This window comes from Astatotilapia calliptera, chromosome 16, assembly GCF_964374335.1.
Source record: "Astatotilapia calliptera chromosome 16, fAstCal68.1, whole genome shotgun sequence".
NCBI classification, from domain to species: Eukaryota; Metazoa; Chordata; class Actinopteri; order Cichliformes; family Cichlidae; genus Astatotilapia; species Astatotilapia calliptera.
In genome coordinates, this window is record NC_137437.1 from 1,756,607 (window position 1) to 1,775,510 (window position 18,904).

The 18,904-nt window shown below is 45.1% G+C and overlaps 1 protein-coding gene across 2 annotated transcripts in view; it reads left to right on the forward strand.

Annotated features, from left to right (window-relative positions):
* Positions 1-18,904, forward strand: part of kalrna (kalirin RhoGEF kinase a) — a 154,342-nt gene that overhangs the window by 95,229 nt on the left and 40,209 nt on the right. For both annotated transcript variants that reach the window (XM_026144911.2, XM_080290743.1), the window contains exons 33-40: positions 7-99; positions 235-346; positions 422-612; positions 725-826; positions 906-1,054; positions 2,093-2,195; positions 14,921-14,999; positions 15,446-15,613. In XM_026144911.2, coding sequence (XP_026000696.1) covers positions 7-99; positions 235-346; positions 422-612; positions 725-826; positions 906-1,054; positions 2,093-2,195; positions 14,921-14,999; positions 15,446-15,613 — 997 coding nt within the window. The remainder of the gene's footprint in view (positions 1-6; positions 100-234; positions 347-421; positions 613-724; positions 827-905; positions 1,055-2,092; positions 2,196-14,920; positions 15,000-15,445; positions 15,614-18,904) is intronic.

Genomic DNA, 18,904 nt, shown 5'->3' on the forward strand with positions numbered 1-18,904 from the left:
GTGCAGGAGATTCAGCAGAGACGAGGACTGGCTAACTCAATCTCCTCCTACCTCATCAAACCGGTCCAGAGGATCACCAAGTACCAACTACTGCTAAAGGTGAACAGAACCAGTGTGGGTGAATCCGCCCACGCGCTGAGTGGGAACTCGTAGAACGTGTGGTTTAAATGGAGCAAATATTTATAGATCGATCCCCTTTCATCAGTTTTAACATCTCGTCCTGTCCTCCTGCAGGAGTTATTGTCCTGCTGCGAGGAGGGAAAGGGAGAGATCAAAGACGGTTTGGAGGTGATGCTCAGCGTTCCTAAGAGAGCAAACGACGCCATGCATCTCGCCATGTTAGAGGGTAAGAGACCGTCCTCGCACACTTCCTCCTAGCACTGATGTGAAACATGGTTGTTCATGCTTGGCTCTTCTGTAGGCTTTGAGGAGAACCTGGAGGTGCAGGGTGAGCTGATCCTGCAGGACAGTTTTCAGGTTTGGGATCCACGCTCGCTCATCAGGAAGGGTAGGGACCGGCACCTCTTCCTGTTTGAGTTCTCTTTGGTCTTTAGCAAAGAGATCAAAGACTCAGCTGGCAGAACCAAGTACCAGTACAAGAACAGACTACTGGTGAGCGGGTGGTTTCAGCCACGACTGATGTTCTCGCTGTGTTTGTGTCCACATACATGTAGAAATAGCCATTGTTGCTTTAACTGTACCCCCTCCCTTACTCTTCCCGCAGACGTCAGAGTTGGGGGTGACTGAGCACATTGAGGGCGACCCTTGTAAATTTGCTGTGTGGGCTGGAAGAACCCCATCCTCTGATAATAAAACTGTGCTGAAAGTACGTGAAATTAAATGTAAACGAAAGTCTGGGCTCTCTGCTTTCATCAGCTGGGATATTAAAGCTGTGACTTCTCCAGGCATCCAGTATGGAAGCTAAACAAGACTGGATTAAGAACATCAGGGAGGTGATCCAGGAGAGGATGACTCACCTGAAGGGGGCGCTTAAGGAGCCGCTTCACCTGCCTAAAACACCAGCACTGACCAAACCCAGGAATAATGCTAAAAGGTGAAGAAACACATACTTTTGCTGGGATTACTATAGTACACTGTAGCACACAGATTGATGGATGAAGGTTGCCGGTTCGAGCCCCGGCTCCGACAGTCTCGGTCGTTGTGTCCTTGGGCAAGACACTTCACCCGTTGCCTACTGGTGGTGGTCAGAGGGCCCGGTGGCGCCAGTGTCCGGCGGCCTCGCCTCTGTCAGTGCGCCCCAGGGTGGCTGTGGCTACAATGTAGCTGCCATCACCAGTGTGTGACTGTGTGTGAATGGGTGGATGACTGGATGTGTAAAGCGCTTTGGGGTCCTGAGGGACTAGTAAAGTGCTATATAAATACAGGCCATTTACCATTTACCATTTACCGTGGATTCACCGTGACAGAAACACAAGCGTGGGCACAAAGGGAGCGGTAGGACTGTCCTGTTATTACCGTCACAGATATGTGGAAGACTGAAGCTGCTGAAAAATAGAGAAATAAGCAGCGTTTATTTTAACCATTGAGCGCGATGACTCAGTGTTAGCCTCACAGCAAGAATATCGTGGGTTTGTGTGGAGCATTATGTGTGGGCGTACTCCGGCTTGTACCTGCAGTCCACACACATGCAGTTAGTGGGGTTAGGCCGTAAACTGGGCGTAGGTGTGCCTCGCCTCTTGCCCTGTGGAAGCTGAGAGAGGCTCCAGGCCCCCTGACCCTTAACTGGATAAGCAGGAGGAAGTGAATGGGTTCTAATTTACACGATGAATGAAGACCAATGTTTGTATTCATGTCGTTGTCTTGATCCAATTACAGGTTTCAGATAAACAGCAGTTATTTTAAAGTGTGCCACAGACATAAAGTCCTGTAACTTAACAGCAACCCATTCTGTGACATCACATGAGCATCACATGAGTAGAGCTAGCTTAGCCATTTCTGCTGGGTGGAACGGGAATCGGACCAAAAGGACATACAGAGGACATGGAATGATATGAAATGTGTAAAAAATGATTGTTAGCCTCGTCAGTAAGACCTTTCACATTCATCCTGGTTGTGCTGTGTGTTTCTGCAGGGAGGGAGGTGAAGACGGAGACAGTCAGGGAGACGGCAGCAGCCAACCAGACACCATCTCAATTGCATCCAGGACATCCCAGAACACTGTAGACAGCGACAAGGTAGGAAACACCGTCGCTGAGCATCTGATACTGACGAGCTGACGACCCACAGCTGTATCAGCGCTACAGGGTTTCCTGTGCAGCTTAAATGAGCAGCAGCAGGGGCTGGGCATGCTCACTGTTTGGAGTGTGTGTTCAGTTCACACATGTGAACGAGAAGTCATCAACAATGCTGCCAGAAAAACAATCAGTTGTGAAAGCCCTTTTCAGGCTGTGTGCAGGCACCTGCACGGACTCCTACCAGGCAGCCTCTGACATCAAAGTAAGACCTTTTGTGTTGCTGCTTTAGCTGTATGAAGGTGCAGAATCCAGGTCTTATCTTATCGCTGTTTTTCACATTCTTATGTTTAACTTGTCCAGTTACTCGAAGCCATAGACACAAACACTCAGACTGAGGACGGACACTTGGCTCCAAACTGTTGTCACTCTGTGCACTGATGACATCACATTCGCTGCAGCTCAGTTTTATGTTTGTCAGCGATGATTAAGCATAGGATCACATGGTCAACTGCACAGATAGATGATAGTCTCATTTCCGTCTGTGTCAGTCGCAGGTGGAGGTGTGTTCGTACACGTTCACTGCCAGAAAAAACTTTGGCCTCTTGAGCCTTTCCTCTGCTACGAGATCTCCATCTTGAGAGCTTTTTAGGCGGTTTGTTTTATTTTTTCCTTTTTAAAAAATGTTTACTTCATCACGAGGATGAGCTCCTTATATGAGGAAGCTCAGTGAATATGAGCAAACAATCAAAAGGGCATAATCGTAGACATGAGTTTGGTGCGATTCTTGTCTTGGCTGTTTGTCAGCACACACACACACACACACACACACACACATGGAAAACCTGACACAGATGTCAGTCATGGCCTCCTGCTGTAGAGTTACATGGTGTGTCCTTTTCACAGTGCAGCCCTCACGCCTACACGCTGGCTCGCCTCTAAATGTCAGCAGCACACACAGACTCACACCAGACTCGGTTTGTCTGAAACATGCGTCCACACTGTGCATGTATACGCCATCAATCCCACAGGCAGCTACGCTCTGACCTGTGTTTTTTACATGTGTGTGGACCCCACCTCTTTCTGTCCAATGAAAACAGAATGAGTTTTTCCAGTCCTTTCTGAGTGTGGGCGTGTTGTTGCTCTGCTCTGGTTTATTGTTTCTAGGATTTAGAAAACTCCAGCTTGCCTATTTTTGGAGCCTCCTCTGCTGTTGTCCAAAAAACCAAACCTCAGAAGTAAAAAAGCTTTTGTCCTGCAGTTTGCTCTGATTTATTTCACAGCTTCAACCGTGAGAGTCACATGTCTTTATTTCTGGTTTCCGAGTCTTTACATTGAGCTGTTTTGTAATTTGGTGGTAAAATAGGGACAGTGCTGTGAGTTTTCATGCTAAAGTCCTTTGCTTAGAGCTGTTTGTCTTTTCTTGCAGTTCATGATTGTAGTTGCTGGACGAGTATTTTCCCCAGAAGCACAATGAAACATTGTTTTTTGCTCATGTGTCAAGGCTGATGCTGTAATCGTTTGTTGTGTTCCCATGGCTCTGCTGACCCGCAGGGATTTATTATCATACAAGTGCATCAATCCCTTGTGTATCGTGGAGACAACTGTATTAAATCAATGATCTGAGCAGACATGTTTGTTCAGTACAGCAGTCGTTCTTAATGTGTACTCATTGGTTCTCTCAAACTTCTCCATCAGCAGTCTGAAGCACTAAAATGTTCTCAAATCAAATCTCATTACTTCATATGTGTGAAATGTGACTGAATTCATTAGAAAGCTTCTTACAATCTGTCACTCAGGCTGCGTTTTTCTTTGGGAACTGTCTTTGCAGTTTTTTAAATATTCAGTCAATCACGCAAGGAAGAGCATGCAAGTGAACGGCTGTAAGCAAGAAGTAGTGTCCCTAGAAAAGATAAAGTAGTCAGTCTGACCCAGTCCTGGAGAAAGCTCCAACCCAGATGAAGGCCCAGCATGAGTAGTGGTCAGAAGAAGGGAAGAAAGGTAACTGGGGACAAACCGAGCCAATCCCGCTTTGCCTGCTGCGCAGGGACCAATTCAGGGGACAAAGACAAAGGCAGGGACCAGTTTGCTTTTTGGGACATTTTTGTTTGGTGATGTGTGAATTTCCTATGTGCTGTGGCTCTAAAAGGTTGGGAAACACTGCTCTATGTAGAGGGTTGGTAACTCTACCGTGTGGTATTGGATTTTCACTCTCATGTACGCCTCAAACCTGACTGATCGTTGGCAGCAGGCGGCTGTGTGCAGTCTGTAAACACTTCAGCAAACTGTCACAGACATTTTTAAGTTAATTGATTTCGGCAAATAAGCTGATCAGGCTTTGCACTTACATACAAGTTTCTGAGAGTTAGCAGCTGTGTGACGGCGGCTCACAGGACAACAGCTTCAAGCAGCTTCATAGTGGTCGTAGTGAGAAAGTCTCAGCTGTGAAGACTTCAAGCTGCAGCAAGAAGGCCAGACGCCAGAATAAAACAAAGAGGCTTGTTAAGACAGCCACACTGGACTACTGAAGGTTTTATGGACTGATGAATCAAAACTTGAAATCTTTCGTTCATCGTGCAGGATCTTTGTACGGCGTCAAGAAGGTGAAAGGACGGTTCCACAGTGTGTGGCATCAACGTCAAACATGGAGGAGGAAGGGTGATGGTCTGGGGCTGTTTGCTGATCCAGGGTCAGTGACTGAACCTAAACAGCTACCACAGCACCATGAAGCACCATGCAGCACCCTCTGGTATGCACCCAGTTGGTCGGGGGTTCATCCTACAGCAAGATAATGACCCAAACCATCAGTCCAAGCTGTGCCAGAACTACCTCAGGAACAAGAACAAGATTGTGAGCTTGCAAACGTGGAGTGTCCAGCACAGCCTCCAGACTGAAACCCCATCGAGCTGGTTTGAACTGGACAGAAGAGGGAAAGCAAAGCAGCCTACGAGGTCCACGTTTATGGGAACTTCTGCTACAGATGTGGGAGAAGATCTGATGTCTGTTGTAGACAGAAGCCTCGGCTGTGTTCAGCTGTTATATCTGCCAAAGGTGCTACTGATGAGTCAAAGGTTAGAATACGGTTTGGTCTAAAATGAAATCTAAATTTATTCCGTAGTTTCTTTTTTAACTGCAGGTGTTTATTTGTGCTGTGCTTTCATTTCAGAGTGCAGTGAGACAAACGGGATACTATTCAATAAAAACGGAAACACTGGGGTTTCCAAAGTCTGTTATTACAATCTTAAAATGATGTCAGCAAGAGTTGAGTCACTGCTGCCGTGAGCCAATCACACTGTTGTGTTCCTGTTTCTCGTTATTCTTCTACCTTATTCTAGTTGCTCCGTTTCTTTGCCGCTTCACTACTCCCTCAGTTTTTATCCGATTTTCACCATTCAAACTTTAAGCTGTTCTGCTCATTCTGCTAACGCCAGCTATATCTTTTGGTGCTGATAACTTTCATACTTTTTGAGATATTAAGCTTTTTATGCAATTTTTTTTGATGAATGGGACCCATTATCAGTGTGGGTACAGGACACGTTAAAGCCTCGCCCAAGCACAGGCTGCTCAGGGTTGTAAAGTGCTAGAAAAATTCCATAAAAGTATATAACAGTACTGAAAGGGACTAAAGAGAGAGCCTATTTCTCCTGTTTCGGCTTCTTTCTCTGGCTCCCTGTTGAATCTGGAAAGGATTTAAATCTGACTTGTCCATTGTCTTGAATGATCAGGGCCGTGTTATCTTAAAGACCTCATATTACCACAACAGAGCACCTCGCTCTCACGCTGTCGATGTATTTGTGGTTCCTAGAGTAGCAGAGCCTCCAACTTTCAGACTTGTGTGGAAACAGCTGACGCTTTGGGACACGGACACGATCTCTGCTTTAAGATTAGGCTTCAAACTTTCCTTTTGCCACCAGATTAGTTTAAACACATAACAACAAACTGGCACGTACGTTCACACTGACAGATTAACTGAGGTGGAGGGGGCCTGTCAGGGTTCTCTTAGGACAGCTTGGCTCCTTGTTGTTCCTGTGACATCTACACCATGGGTCTGTCACTCCCTCATCATGTATGGAAGCTTGTAAGGGATTGCTCTGTCATATTTATGCTCTTTGTTTTAAATGAAGACAAAGGCAGCCCAAACCACAGTTTAACACAGCCACACTGTCTTTGTTGGTTAAACACAGCCTCACCAGTTTGATGTGATGGCATCATGACAGTAGTTTTTAACTTCCTGTGGTAAGCTGGGTTTCTTCTTCTATGGCTCATTTAAAAGGCACTTCTCATGGGTCTAAGCAGCCTCTTGTAAGTATCGCAAATGGCTGCGTCGTTTAGTTCTGACAAACTGTCAGTGTCACAAATCTAAGGTTGGAAATTGTAGGTTTGCAAACAATAGTCATGATTATTTTTTTCCTTTTATCCATAAACTGAGCTGATTTCTTTCTTACATCGATTTAGTTGTGAAACGGTCATTTTATTCATTTTAACTTGGTTATCTGAGTTACATGTATCTAGTTTGAGCGAGGTCATCTCTAACGTCGTGGTATATAAGTCAGTCTCTGGAGTCGTTCTGTGATGTTGCTTTGATATAGTGAGTCACTGTGGTTTAGTTATTTAAAGCATTGTTCCAGCGGCTGATGACTTGGTCTTCACTGCTCCGCTGTCAGAGCAGTGAAGACACGTTTTTATCCTGAACTTTTACTTTAATTGAACATGGTTCTCATTTCTAAGCCAGGCGCAGTAATGCGTCCTCGCAGTCTGCACGTGCAGAGATGAATATATCAGCGTACATAAAATCCACTGACAGAACAACAACCCTCACGACTGCCTGATGCCGGGAGATTTGACCTGGGCTGGGTTATCATAGGAAGTGTACGCCTTGGCGGTGAACCAATCAGTGCCTACGACACAAACCCCTCAGAGCAGAATCCTCCTGTCTTTGATCCATGTACGCTGCATGAAGACCCAAACAACAGTTGGACGGGCCGCTTAATAATAGCAGTGACAATAGTAATGGAGACAATAGTGAGCATGGAGGCATACTAGCATACAGCTCACTGCATAGCTGCTAGCTATGATCTCCAGTGTCTGGAGTGCCATAAGTAAAATTACACTTCACAATTACACGGGTCGCTCTCAGGAGCTCAGTGAATGCCAGTGTGGTACCGAGCCAGGATGCAACCTGTGCAACAACTCGACTAAATACTCCACAGTTAACTGTAACTGGTATTATAACAAAGTGGACTGGACTGAGAATGACACCATTTCAACCACAAAGTGATTGGCTGCGTAAAATCATGGTCAGTGGGCGCTGAGGTGCATAGTGCTCAGAGATCTGACCTTCTGCAGACTCGTAACCTCCAGGCTTCAGAGAAGCTTGAGGGCGGTGTGCAGAGAGCTCCATGGACTGGGTCTCTGTGGCTGAGCAGCTGCATCCAAGATTTCCATACCAGCTCTCAGATGCAGCACACCAGCACTATGCTTGGCCCTCAGCTCCGCTGAAAGCAACTCTTACAATCCAGTTCAGACAATGTGATGCTCCCAGCTTTGGGAGGAGTGTTTGGGAATGCCCCTTCCTGTCCCAGCATGACTGCACCAGTCCATGAAGACACTCACTGGTACTATCAGTACGTCCAGACACGTCTAGAAATGTGTCTGGACTATTTTAATATATAATCAAAATATAAGATTGTAAATGTATAAAATGTCTATAAAAGTTGGACCGGATCACTTGGTGAGGACGTCCTTCCTCAGCAGCAACTGTTTACACGTGTTCTCATGAATCGAATGCATTCACACTCAGACCGAAGCCTCACAGCAGCCATCTGCTGATCATATGACTGTGGTGTCACACACTCATCTGCATGTGCTCTCTAACCACTCCCCACACACACACACGCATGCACGCACGCACGCACAGGCACACACACACACACACGCACTACAAGTCCTGCAACTGACTATTTTACTGCTTCACTAGATTACAGGAAGTGGAGAAATGTGAATGCAGTGACACACACACACACAGACGCACACACACACAGACGCACACACACACAGACGCACACACACAGACGCACACACACACACACACGCACACACAGACACACACCCAAGCTGAGTGGCATTCCCATCAAGCACAAAGCTATGGCTGTCTAGAGAGAGAGAGAGAGAGAGAGAGGGCGTGTTCACAGACACAAGTGAGGGAGTTGTTGAAGACGGCGAGAGCGACAGAGTCAGAGGGAGACGCACGAGCAGAGGTCGACATGCCAAAGTGGATGAACTTTAAACTCTTCAAAGACAGCAGCAGAGTGAGTACAAGGAGCTGGACGAGGTCATTGTCCTGGTCAGAGTGAACACTGTGATCATCCTGCTGCTGCACTGTCACCCTGCGCCTGAGAGCAGCTCTGGCAGCTTCTGCTCAAGTGTTTAACTTTGCACCGTCTGAGTCAGGATGCAGTTACAGTGCAGACTGGTTAGGGTCATTTTCTGTGTGCAGAGCTGGTTTTGCTGTTTTCCCCACCTGCATGTTTGTGATGCAGGTGGAAAAAGCTGCTGTGGGGAGCGCTAATGCTACAGACTGTATATAAATGATGGACAAAGCCACAGTGATGTCACTGAAGCTTTTATTAGCTGACTGCTTAAATACCTGAGAGGACTAGATCACTGACTCCGGCTAGCAGTGTGTGTGTGTCTGTCGATAAACTGGCCTACATCAATAACACTTCTTCTTCTTCTGTTGCTAATCTTGTTATCATCTCATTAGTAGTGTCCACATGGATTAGTCACAGTTCTGACAGTTTAACACGGGGCTCTATGGAGAGGGGCACTTCTGCAGCGACTTCTTTTCCAGCTTGTGAAAAACGTCTTCTTGAGGATTTAAGGATTCACCTCGTCTGTTCTTCCTTCATTATTGTAGCGTGGACACGCTGCGTCCTGCAAGTCCTGCAGCTTGAATGTGTAGCCGATTGTATGAGCAGGTTCAGAGGGTCCTGCTCACTTTCACTTAGTGTTGTAAAGGTTCACTGCAGAAGTGAATATGTGTAAGGAGGGAGATTAATGGTTAAACAGGGTGTGTGAGTGTTTGTGCGGCAGGCTGACGGGGAGGAAATGGACCATTAGCTGCTACGTGGAGACAGGATAAATAAAAAAGTGAGCGTCCAGACTGATTGTGTGCAGACCAGTGGCTCAGAATAAACAGTGTAAACACACTCGTGGGCTCAGTCCCTTATTTAACTTCTTAACTACATCTGTGCTAAACTGCTGTTTAGAGAGGGAAGAAGTGACTATTTTAACGTCCTGACTCAGTGCGCTGCCACACTCGGTCACGCTGATGTGTCCTCACTGCACAGTGCTGGAACAGTAAATAACAGGCGAGGTTTGGTATGAACTCTGGTTTCATGGTTCAGCACAGCAACGAAAGCCAAAGAAATGCATCAAAACATTTTTCTTTTCTTTTTTGGAAATATGACGACCGCGTGTGGGAGCCAGGACGGGGACGAAAACGTTTCAGGCTGGTTTTCCTGTTTGTTTACAGCTGCCAGTACAATGGTTGACTGGTCCTGCTGGTTTCAGTGATGCGGTTCTGCTTCCACAACACCACCTTGGCCAGTTGGAGATTTCAGTGGTGATTTGAGTGTCTAATGTGTGCTTGTTTAAACTGTGTCTGGTCCTGACAAAACGAGCCAATCAGACTGTTTCTTCTGCTTTAAGTAAGCGGTGTCCCAGCACAGAACGTCCTCCGCCCGACTTGTCACTTGTGGTTCAGCCCACACAATTTGTCTCTGGTCATTATTCAAACTGTGTCGAGGAGGTAAACAAGCAGACACTAATTGTCGGGGCATGCTAGCAAGTTTGGTAATTATGTTTGAATCTCATCCTGTCAGCTTGAGGTGTTTAATCAGTCTAACCATCCAAGTGGACACAAAGCTGCTGCTCCACCTTCCTCCTTGGACAGTTTTGCTTGTGAAATGTTCCTCCTCCCTTTGTTGTGTTTTCTGTTTGCTGTGGGTCAGGCTTCTCTCTTGCGACACCCTGATGCAAACGTGGTTCCTTATATAAAGAAAAGCAGCGTGCCAGGACTGCATCTGTAATCTGTAGCTCTAAATCACAACAGCAGCTGCCCCGCGGTGCTGGTCTCCACATTTCAGGAACAGTGTAGTATTCTGCATGTTCATTAAACACTTGTGTGAATATATTAGTGTTTGATGCACATTTCATGGAATGACAGTGATGATAACACTTGCTTTGTCTGTTTCCATGAAATTGCATCGCCTCTGGACTTAGTTTTCCATTCGGCACAGATCAGTGTGACGCTTACAGAAATCTATGAATAATCAAACAGAGAAGTGAGGGGTCACTTCATTTGTCTCAGCTGTGGATCAAGTGGGAGCTGCTGTTTCAGACCCTAAAAGTTACAACTTCAGCACCGACTTACTCGCCGTATAAAAACGAAAAGACGACTAAATACATTTCCAGAGTTTATGAGGACAAATTACCAGCAGAGTGCACCCTGGTGTTCAGACCTCAGCCTTGGACGTGCACATGCCTGCTCAGAGCTTTGCTGACGTAGACGTGTGCTTGCTGCCTGCAGTCTGGCGCTCGGGATTGCTCACAGCTTCCACTCCTGGAACAAACTGTGTAGTGAAGCGTCTTAGCGAGGTGTGTGTCTGAAATGCATATATCTGCAGGCTGCTGCGCAAACACATCGTTGCACGAGTATGTTTGGATCAGCTGAGTTTGCTCAGCAGATGTGTCTCAGCAGCTCCAGCTTGACTGCTCTGTGCTGCAGTTTAAGGATGTTTCAGTAAATCTAATAAGTTGCATATGAGGTTCATAAGTGATTCCTTGGAGATGGGATTAGTGGTCCAGAATCTTTGCCCATATGTTAGATGTCAGTGTCACTCTTCTTGGTCTGTGTGATTCAGTTCTCATCAGCACCTGGAAGCTGCTGCAGCACTGACACCTTCACAGAAACTCACGTCTGAGACGAATTCAAGTCGTATGATCTCAAAAACAGCAGCCTGCTTTTTAAAATGATTTATTGTTTGTTTGCTTTTTCATTTTTCACCCTCCTTTTCAGTTTTACTGTTGATGCCGTAAACGAGCATTAACAGTGAGTATTTCCTGCTGTAGAAAACAACCTGTTCAAGCCGCTGTCATTGTTTAACAGACATTCGCTTGATGGCCTGAAAGTAATTTTTTAGAATGAAAAAAGACAAAAACGACTGCTTGTATGTGCTGGGCTGTTTTCAGAAGGGGAAACCCAGATTTGATCAGTGCTGACCAGGACGACTCCTGGGACAGTCGAGCAGCGGGGGGGGGGCGGGACCGTGGTGTGTTCAGTGTTTCGGACTGGTTTGATTATAAAGGGAACCAATCTTCATTTCTACCTTTAAGATATTTTTTGTTTTATTAACAGCACATTTAGTCCTAAATGTTCAACAACTCTGTCGGGCTTAAGCTAGGAAAGGTATCTGTGAAGGACCCAGCAGCTGCTCTCATGTTTGACTGCTGCTCAGCTGCTGCTGACGTAAGAAAGAAAGTCTTCAGTGTCCTGATGAATGTGGTGAAAGTTTCCTGTTTACACACAACAGGTTCCATTTGTTTTGCTCGTCGCTTTAACGCCGTCTTCCTCTTCTTGAACATATGATCATCACAAGCTGGCGCGTGCATGTGCGTATTCAGCGCACAGGGAGAGGTCATATGACAGACAGCATCAGCGATGAAGGCACACGCTAAACACAGACTTTTTTCATTGCTGCTACTGGATGAGAACACTCAATTGTTAGTATTTGATGATGTTTATATATATAGTTTGTATTGTCAGACAGACGTCTAAGACTGAGAGTAAAACCGAGGGACTTCCAAAACCAACAGAAAAGCTGCAACACTGTAAGACATGAACTTAATCCTTTATTTCACACGTTTTTCACTCATGCATGACTGAGGGGCAAATTTTAACTTTAAGTTGACATTAAATGTGCAAAACAAAGTGATGCAAAAGCATCTTTTTTATTTCTAACACATAAAATCTCCAGTTCCTGCTGGTCTCTGATTAAACTCAGTTGTAAACCTCACTTCCAGCTCCTATGTGACAAGTGTCAGGCTGGAGCAAATAACATTGTTCAAGTATGATCATAGCCTTAAACCTGAGAGAGTGTGTGTGTGTGTGTGTGTGTGTGTGTGTGTGTGTGTGTGTGTGTGTGTGTGTGTGTGTGTGTGTGTGTGTGTGTGTGTGTGTGTGTGTGTGTGTGTGTGTGTGTGTGTGTGTGTGTGAGAGAGACCATCTGTCAGGTATAAATTCACCTGTACGGTTATAGAAACAGGGTCCTTGTTGCTAGGAGATATTTATCCCAGCTGCTTGCTCACATTAGCACACGGTCCCTGACATTTTCCAAAGCAGACGAGGTGACGAGCAGCAGAAAACACTCGCTTGAATATTGTAAAGATGTCAGTGAATAGTGAAACTTTACCAGTTCATTTAAAAAGTTCATGTTACTTTTCTGAAAATGTAGAATTTTAGCGCCTTGAGCTTCAGCTCCTCCATCTGTATGTCCAAGTATGCGCAGCAGGATAAGGTGATGTGTTGAGTTCAGTGTAACAGAACAGAATAGAGTAGAAAAGCCTTTGATTGTCATTGTGCATGTACAACAAAACCAGCTGTGCAGGAATAGAAACAGCAGGACATCAAGCATGAATACCAGAGACGGGATACAGCAAAAGGATTGTGTATGTATTATGTTCCAGGGGTGGCAGAGGGCAGACGCTGATGTTCTGGGTGGTGCTAGTTACCCTCTGTGCAGGACCAGCACCAGCTACTGGTGCAGGTTGTTGTCCCTCAGTACACGGAGGAAGTGCAACCAGGGTGGTGATGATGTGGGTCCAGGTGAGATCAGCCCAGAAACCTGAAAGTGGATCCATCTGAGTAGCAGTCAAGTCCATTTAACCTTGTAAAGTTTTAAGGAGTCACATATTCCCCAACTTTCCCCATAAAGCTAACATTTTCCTCGCCCGTACTCTTAATACTCTTAATATAGGGCAGGGATAGCTCAGTAGGTAAAGTGGTCGCCCCATGATCGGAAGGTCGGCGGTTCGAATCCACTTAACGGCTACCCTGAGGTACCCCTGAGCAAGGTACCGTCCCTACACACTGCTCCCCGGGCGCCTGCTTAGTGGGCTGCCCACTGCTTCACTGAGTGAATGGGTCAAATGCAGAGAAAAACAAGTAATTTCCCCATGGGGATCAATAAAGTATCCATTATTATTATTATTATTATTAATGATGAGTTTCGCCACCTTGAAGTATATGACTAATGACAGTGTCACTAAGTTCTGGCAGTGATTAGATTGTTTCTAGCTGTCTGTGAATGAGCAGGTTTCAGTTCAGCAGCGGACGTTTAATCGAGGAGCAGTTCGTCTTCCATTTATGGTTTGTTGCAGCACGACGTCAGCTTCATGAAGCCGCTGCAATAATCTGGTTCGGGAACACTTTATGGCTCCAATTGTGGATGACTTTGCTGTTATTTATTAACTTTGATAACACAACCATTGCGTGACGTTGGTAGTTGATGCAGAATTTGCTCACACAGTTATGATACACTGAGTGTATCAGTGAGTCATCGCACAGTTTGGTCCAGTTCATCCAGGTCGCTGCTTTCAGCTTTTAGTCTTATTTCATTTTGAGGTTTTGTTTCAGTCCACTTTAGTTTAGTTGGTCTCTACAAACAACAGAAACTAAAGAAATGTGTTTAATTTGATTTCAGTTCATTCTATGAGTGCACAGCTGGTCTTTGACTTTTAACGAGAACAACCTTGGTTCAGGTTTTTACACAGAGCAGTTCTCTGACCTTGTGTCACGATCAGTATTAAGTCTCCCCTGTGTTTCATGTCTGCGCGTCATTTGTTGTCTCATTATGTTTCCTGTTTTATTTTGAAGAGGTCACGTGTTCCTGTGTTCGTTGTGTTTAGTTTTACTCTTCTACTGTGATGTCATTATGTTGATTTGTGTCAGCTGTTTTCCCCATGTGTTTCCACTTCCCCTTCACCTCCTGTGTGCTGTTGGTCTGTGTGTGTTCATTCATGCCTGGTGGAGCATCTGTGTCCCACCTTGTGTCCATGCCAGGCCTCTGTGTTCATGTTTTGTTATGTTTGGCTCGCCCAGTTTAGGTTCGGATTGAGTTTTTCTTTGCTAAGATCAGCCTCAATAAACGGCTCGTTTTCAGTTAATATTACGTCTTGTTATTTTGCGTGTGTTGGGTCCAGCTTCTTCACCCCCCACAGTCTGCCTCTGCCAGACTGTGGCACCTTGTTCCTGACTTTGTGCACATTCTGCGCCGTCTATTCCACAATAATACACAGGAAGGAGAACCTTCCCTTTTCTAACACCAGAAACTGATGCTAGCCTGGAACTTGCATGACTTTCTCTCTGCATGTAAAGAAGAAAGATCAGGACTGGATGTGGTTGTCCTGGTTTTTCCTGTTTTTCCTGAATTCCAGTTCCTCTTGCTGTTTATGGTGTAAACAGGGATTGATGCTGGTCCTGGCTCAGGGTTGGATTACATTTCTCTTTCTCTGACACCAGCAGCGGATTCTTCAGAAGCTTAAATGCAGATAAGATGCCTGAAAGTGAAAACTGTGCACAGAACGTGTGTTTTGAACACAGCTCAGTTTGAAGCTCGACTGTTAAACTGCTGATGATCTGACGTGTGACACGTGTCGTCTGTTTGCAGCTCTCCGGTGGATGTGAGCTGACTGTCGTTCTCCAGGACTTTGCAGCAGGATGCGGCACAGAGATGTCTGTCAGCACAGGTGTGTTTTATTCATACATAGATTTAATCCCCCACACTCAGAGCTCACGTGTCTTAAAGGACAAACTTTATATACAACACACACAGGTCCACATAACACATTTCCTAATGAGCTCTTCCTGGGACGCGAGTCTGTTATTCAGATTCACTGTGGTGAAAGCTCTAGGCAGTTATTTTAATATGTAAAGGAAACAGCTGTGTGGTTTAGGAGACTCTTTTATTTTAGTCCGACCATCAGTGAAAAAATAAACTTCATCCTTTATTCAGTGACACTTAAAACCAGAGATGAAGGCCTTAAACGCCAACCACTGCTTCAGTCTTCAGATGTGGAGGCTTCATCCATCTTTTAGGTTGAGCTAAATCCAAGTTTCTGTTTTCTTTAACATTTAGTATTCAAACCTGTCTTCCATACCTTGTAGTATAGTTTTTATCTTCTCCACCTTCCAGGTCAGACAGTGGAGCTGTTGGAGCGGCCCAGTGAGCGGCCCGGATGGTGTCTAGTCCGAACCACTGACCGCAGCCCACCGCAGGAGGGACTGGTTCCCACGTCTGTCCTCTGTGTTTCCCACTCACGTTCTAGTGTGGAGATGGACTGTTTCTTCAGTTCAGGGAAAGGTAGGAAGACGAGTCACATATCTTCGTATTCAGTGCTTTTTGAGGAGGAACCAAGACGAAGGATAAAAATCTGTCATTAAATATGCACTATAGGGTGATCAGCTTCTAAGCAGCCTTAAATCTCCTACTTATCCTCAATTCTTAATCTCTTGCATGTCTTTATGCACTGTTTTTGTTTTGGTAACTTTATATGGGAGTCCTGGCAACACTGTGGCAAAAGGAAAGAACATAAAGTAAATTTCAAACAATGACATGTTATCTTCTTCACTGGTCTTTATATTTAACACTGGAATTCCCAGCTTCTACCGTTCTACCTTTAAAAGCCGGAGAGCAGTCAAGTCAAGAAGGCTTCTACCTGAGACCCCCGCGGAGTCATCATTTTGCGTTTCTACCTTTAAAAGCCGGAGAGCAGTCAAATGCTGGAAGTGGAAGCTAAATTGGCTAGTCATTCATATGTATATTGGGTCGTTACCTAGGAATTCTGGAGGGAGGGGATTGGGGGAGAAATCAACACACATGAGTCTAGGTCCTTTGTTGCTGACATTTATTGATAAAAACAGTAGTTTCATTTCATGTTATTTCCTTTTTCATTTCAAGCAAGGAAGTGGATGTAGTTAGTAAGTAAGATATTTCAGACATTATTCTGACACAGAGGAGGAGATACTGGAATTATAATTAGTATCTATGCATGCATTTGTGATTTTGTTTGACCTTCCCATTGCTCACAATTTGAATTTGTTCACACTGCAGATGAGTGTCTCAGTCCCCAAACAAGCTCTCTTTTTCGGTGGAGAAGCAGTCTCCTCATCCGCAGTGAGTGTGGAGAAATCAACACACATGAGTCTAGGTCCTTTGTTGCTGACATTTATTGATAAAAACAGTAGTTTCATTTCATGTTATTTCCTTTTTCATTTCAAGCAAGGAAGTGGATGTAGTTAGTAAGTAAGATATTTCAGACATTATTCTGACACAGAGGAGGAGATACTGGAATTATAATTAGTATCTATGCATGCATTTGTGATTTTGTTTGACCTTCCCATTGCTTACAGTACAAAAAACCAACCATTTGTACACATATGTACTAATAATAATAAAAAGTGAGTGCAACACTGCAACCCATCACCCCGTCGTTCAGTGGTCGTTGATCAGTGGTCCATTGTGGCACCATTCAGAGCACTGGTACAATAGTACCAGCAAGATATGGGAAGACATTGCAAATGTACTTGGATTTTAGGTTGCAAGCCACCCAAAACTTGATCCCAAACTTGTCAGGTTTACTTGCAATATACTGCAGGAAACCCGTCACCCCGTCGTTCTGTGGTCCATTGTGGCACCACTGATCAACGACCACTGAACGACGGGGGTGTGACCCCGCTGATCAGTGTGACCTGACCCCACTGATCAATTGTGATCAAGGGTATATATATGATACAATCTCACTGCACTTAGCCTAACCCTTCATTGCCCTGAAGAATCCTGTGGTGTACGGACCTCCTCTCCAAGGAAAGAAAATGCAGAGAAGACTCACCACCCAGCAGGCGTTGGAAATGATCCTGGCGGAAGTCGACCCTTGTGACTCGGATGGAGAAGACCTAGAAGTTCAGCCGGATTCGGACTCAGAGCTGTCTGATCAGTCTTCCGGTTAGTTTCATTTCATGTTATTTCCTTTTTCATTTCAAGCAAGGAAGTGGATGTAGTTAGTAAGTAACTACCAGTGTGACCTGGTCTTTGCTCGATCACAGCGGGTGGACTTGTCATCAAAGCGTAGGTGTTGCATGATGTCTTGGAAGCGGTTTCGTGCCATAGTTCCAATTATCTGTGGGTTTCCCAGGTTTGCTGACCAGCAGTCATTTACAGATGGAACCCTGTAAACCCCCCGCAAGATGACAATAGCAATAAATGCCATTAGTTCAGGGAGGTCCATGAACCAACAAACATGCTCCGTTTGCTGTGCATGTTGAATAGTCCATTCTTGAATGCTACGAAGCATGTCAAGAGTGATGAAACACAGGAAGCTCTGAAGGCGACTCAAGATACTTCTCCTGGCCTTAGCCGTTGGCTCTCCATCTGCAGCGTACGGTTCTATAGGGGTGAAAGGGAGACGGGTCCCCACATGTTCTTCACGCCACACTGTGCCATCTTTCGCTGTCTCAGTCCCCAAACAAGCTCTCTTTTTCGGTGGAGAAGCAGTCTCCTCATCTGCAGTGTGAACAAATTCAAATTGTGAGCAATGGGAAGGTCAAACAAAATCACAAATGCATGCATAGATACTAATTATAATTCCAGTATCTCCTCCTCTGTGTCAGAATAATGTCTGAAATATCTTACTTACTAACTACATCCACTTCCTTGCTTGAAATGAAAAAGGAAATAACATGAAATGAAACTAACCGGAAGACTGATCAGACAGCTCTGAGTCCGAATCCGGCTGAACTTCTAGGTCTTCTCCATCCGAGTCACAAGGGTCGACTTCCGCCAGGATCATTTCCAACGCCTGCTGGGTGGTGAGTCTTCTCTGCATTTTCTTTCCTTGGAGAGGAGGTCCGTACACCACAGGATTCTTCAGGGCAATGAAGGGTTAGGCTAAGTGCAGTGAGATTGTATCATATATATACCCTTGATCACAATTGATCAGTGGGGTCAGGTCACACTGATCAGCGGGGTCACACCCCCGTCGTTCAGTGGTCGTTGATCAGTGGTGCCACAATGGACCACAGAACGACGGGGTGACGGGTTTCCTGCAGTATATTGCAAGTAAACCTGACAAGTTTGGGATCAAGTTTTGGGTGGCTTGCAACCTAAAATCCAAGTACATTTGCAATGTCTTCCCATATCTTGCTGGTACTATTGTACCAGTGCTCTGAATGGTGCCACAATGGACCACTGATCAACGACCACTGAACGACGGGGTGATGGGTTGCAGTGTTGCACTCACTTTTTATTATTATTAGTACATATGTGTACAAATGGTTGGTTTTTTGTACTGTAAGCAATGGGAAGGTCAAACAAAATCACAAATGCATGCATAGATACTAATTATAATTCCAGTATCTCCTCCTCTGTGTCAGAATAATGTCTGAAATATCTTACTTACTAACTACATCCACTTCCTTGCTTGAAATGAAAAAGGAAATAACATGAAATGAAACTACTGTTTTTATCAATAAATGTCAGCAACAAAGGACCTAGACTCATGTGTGTTGATTTCTCCACACTCACTGCGGATGAGGAGACTGCTTCTCCACCGAAAAAGAGAGCTTGTTTGGGGACTGAGACACTCATCTGCAGTGT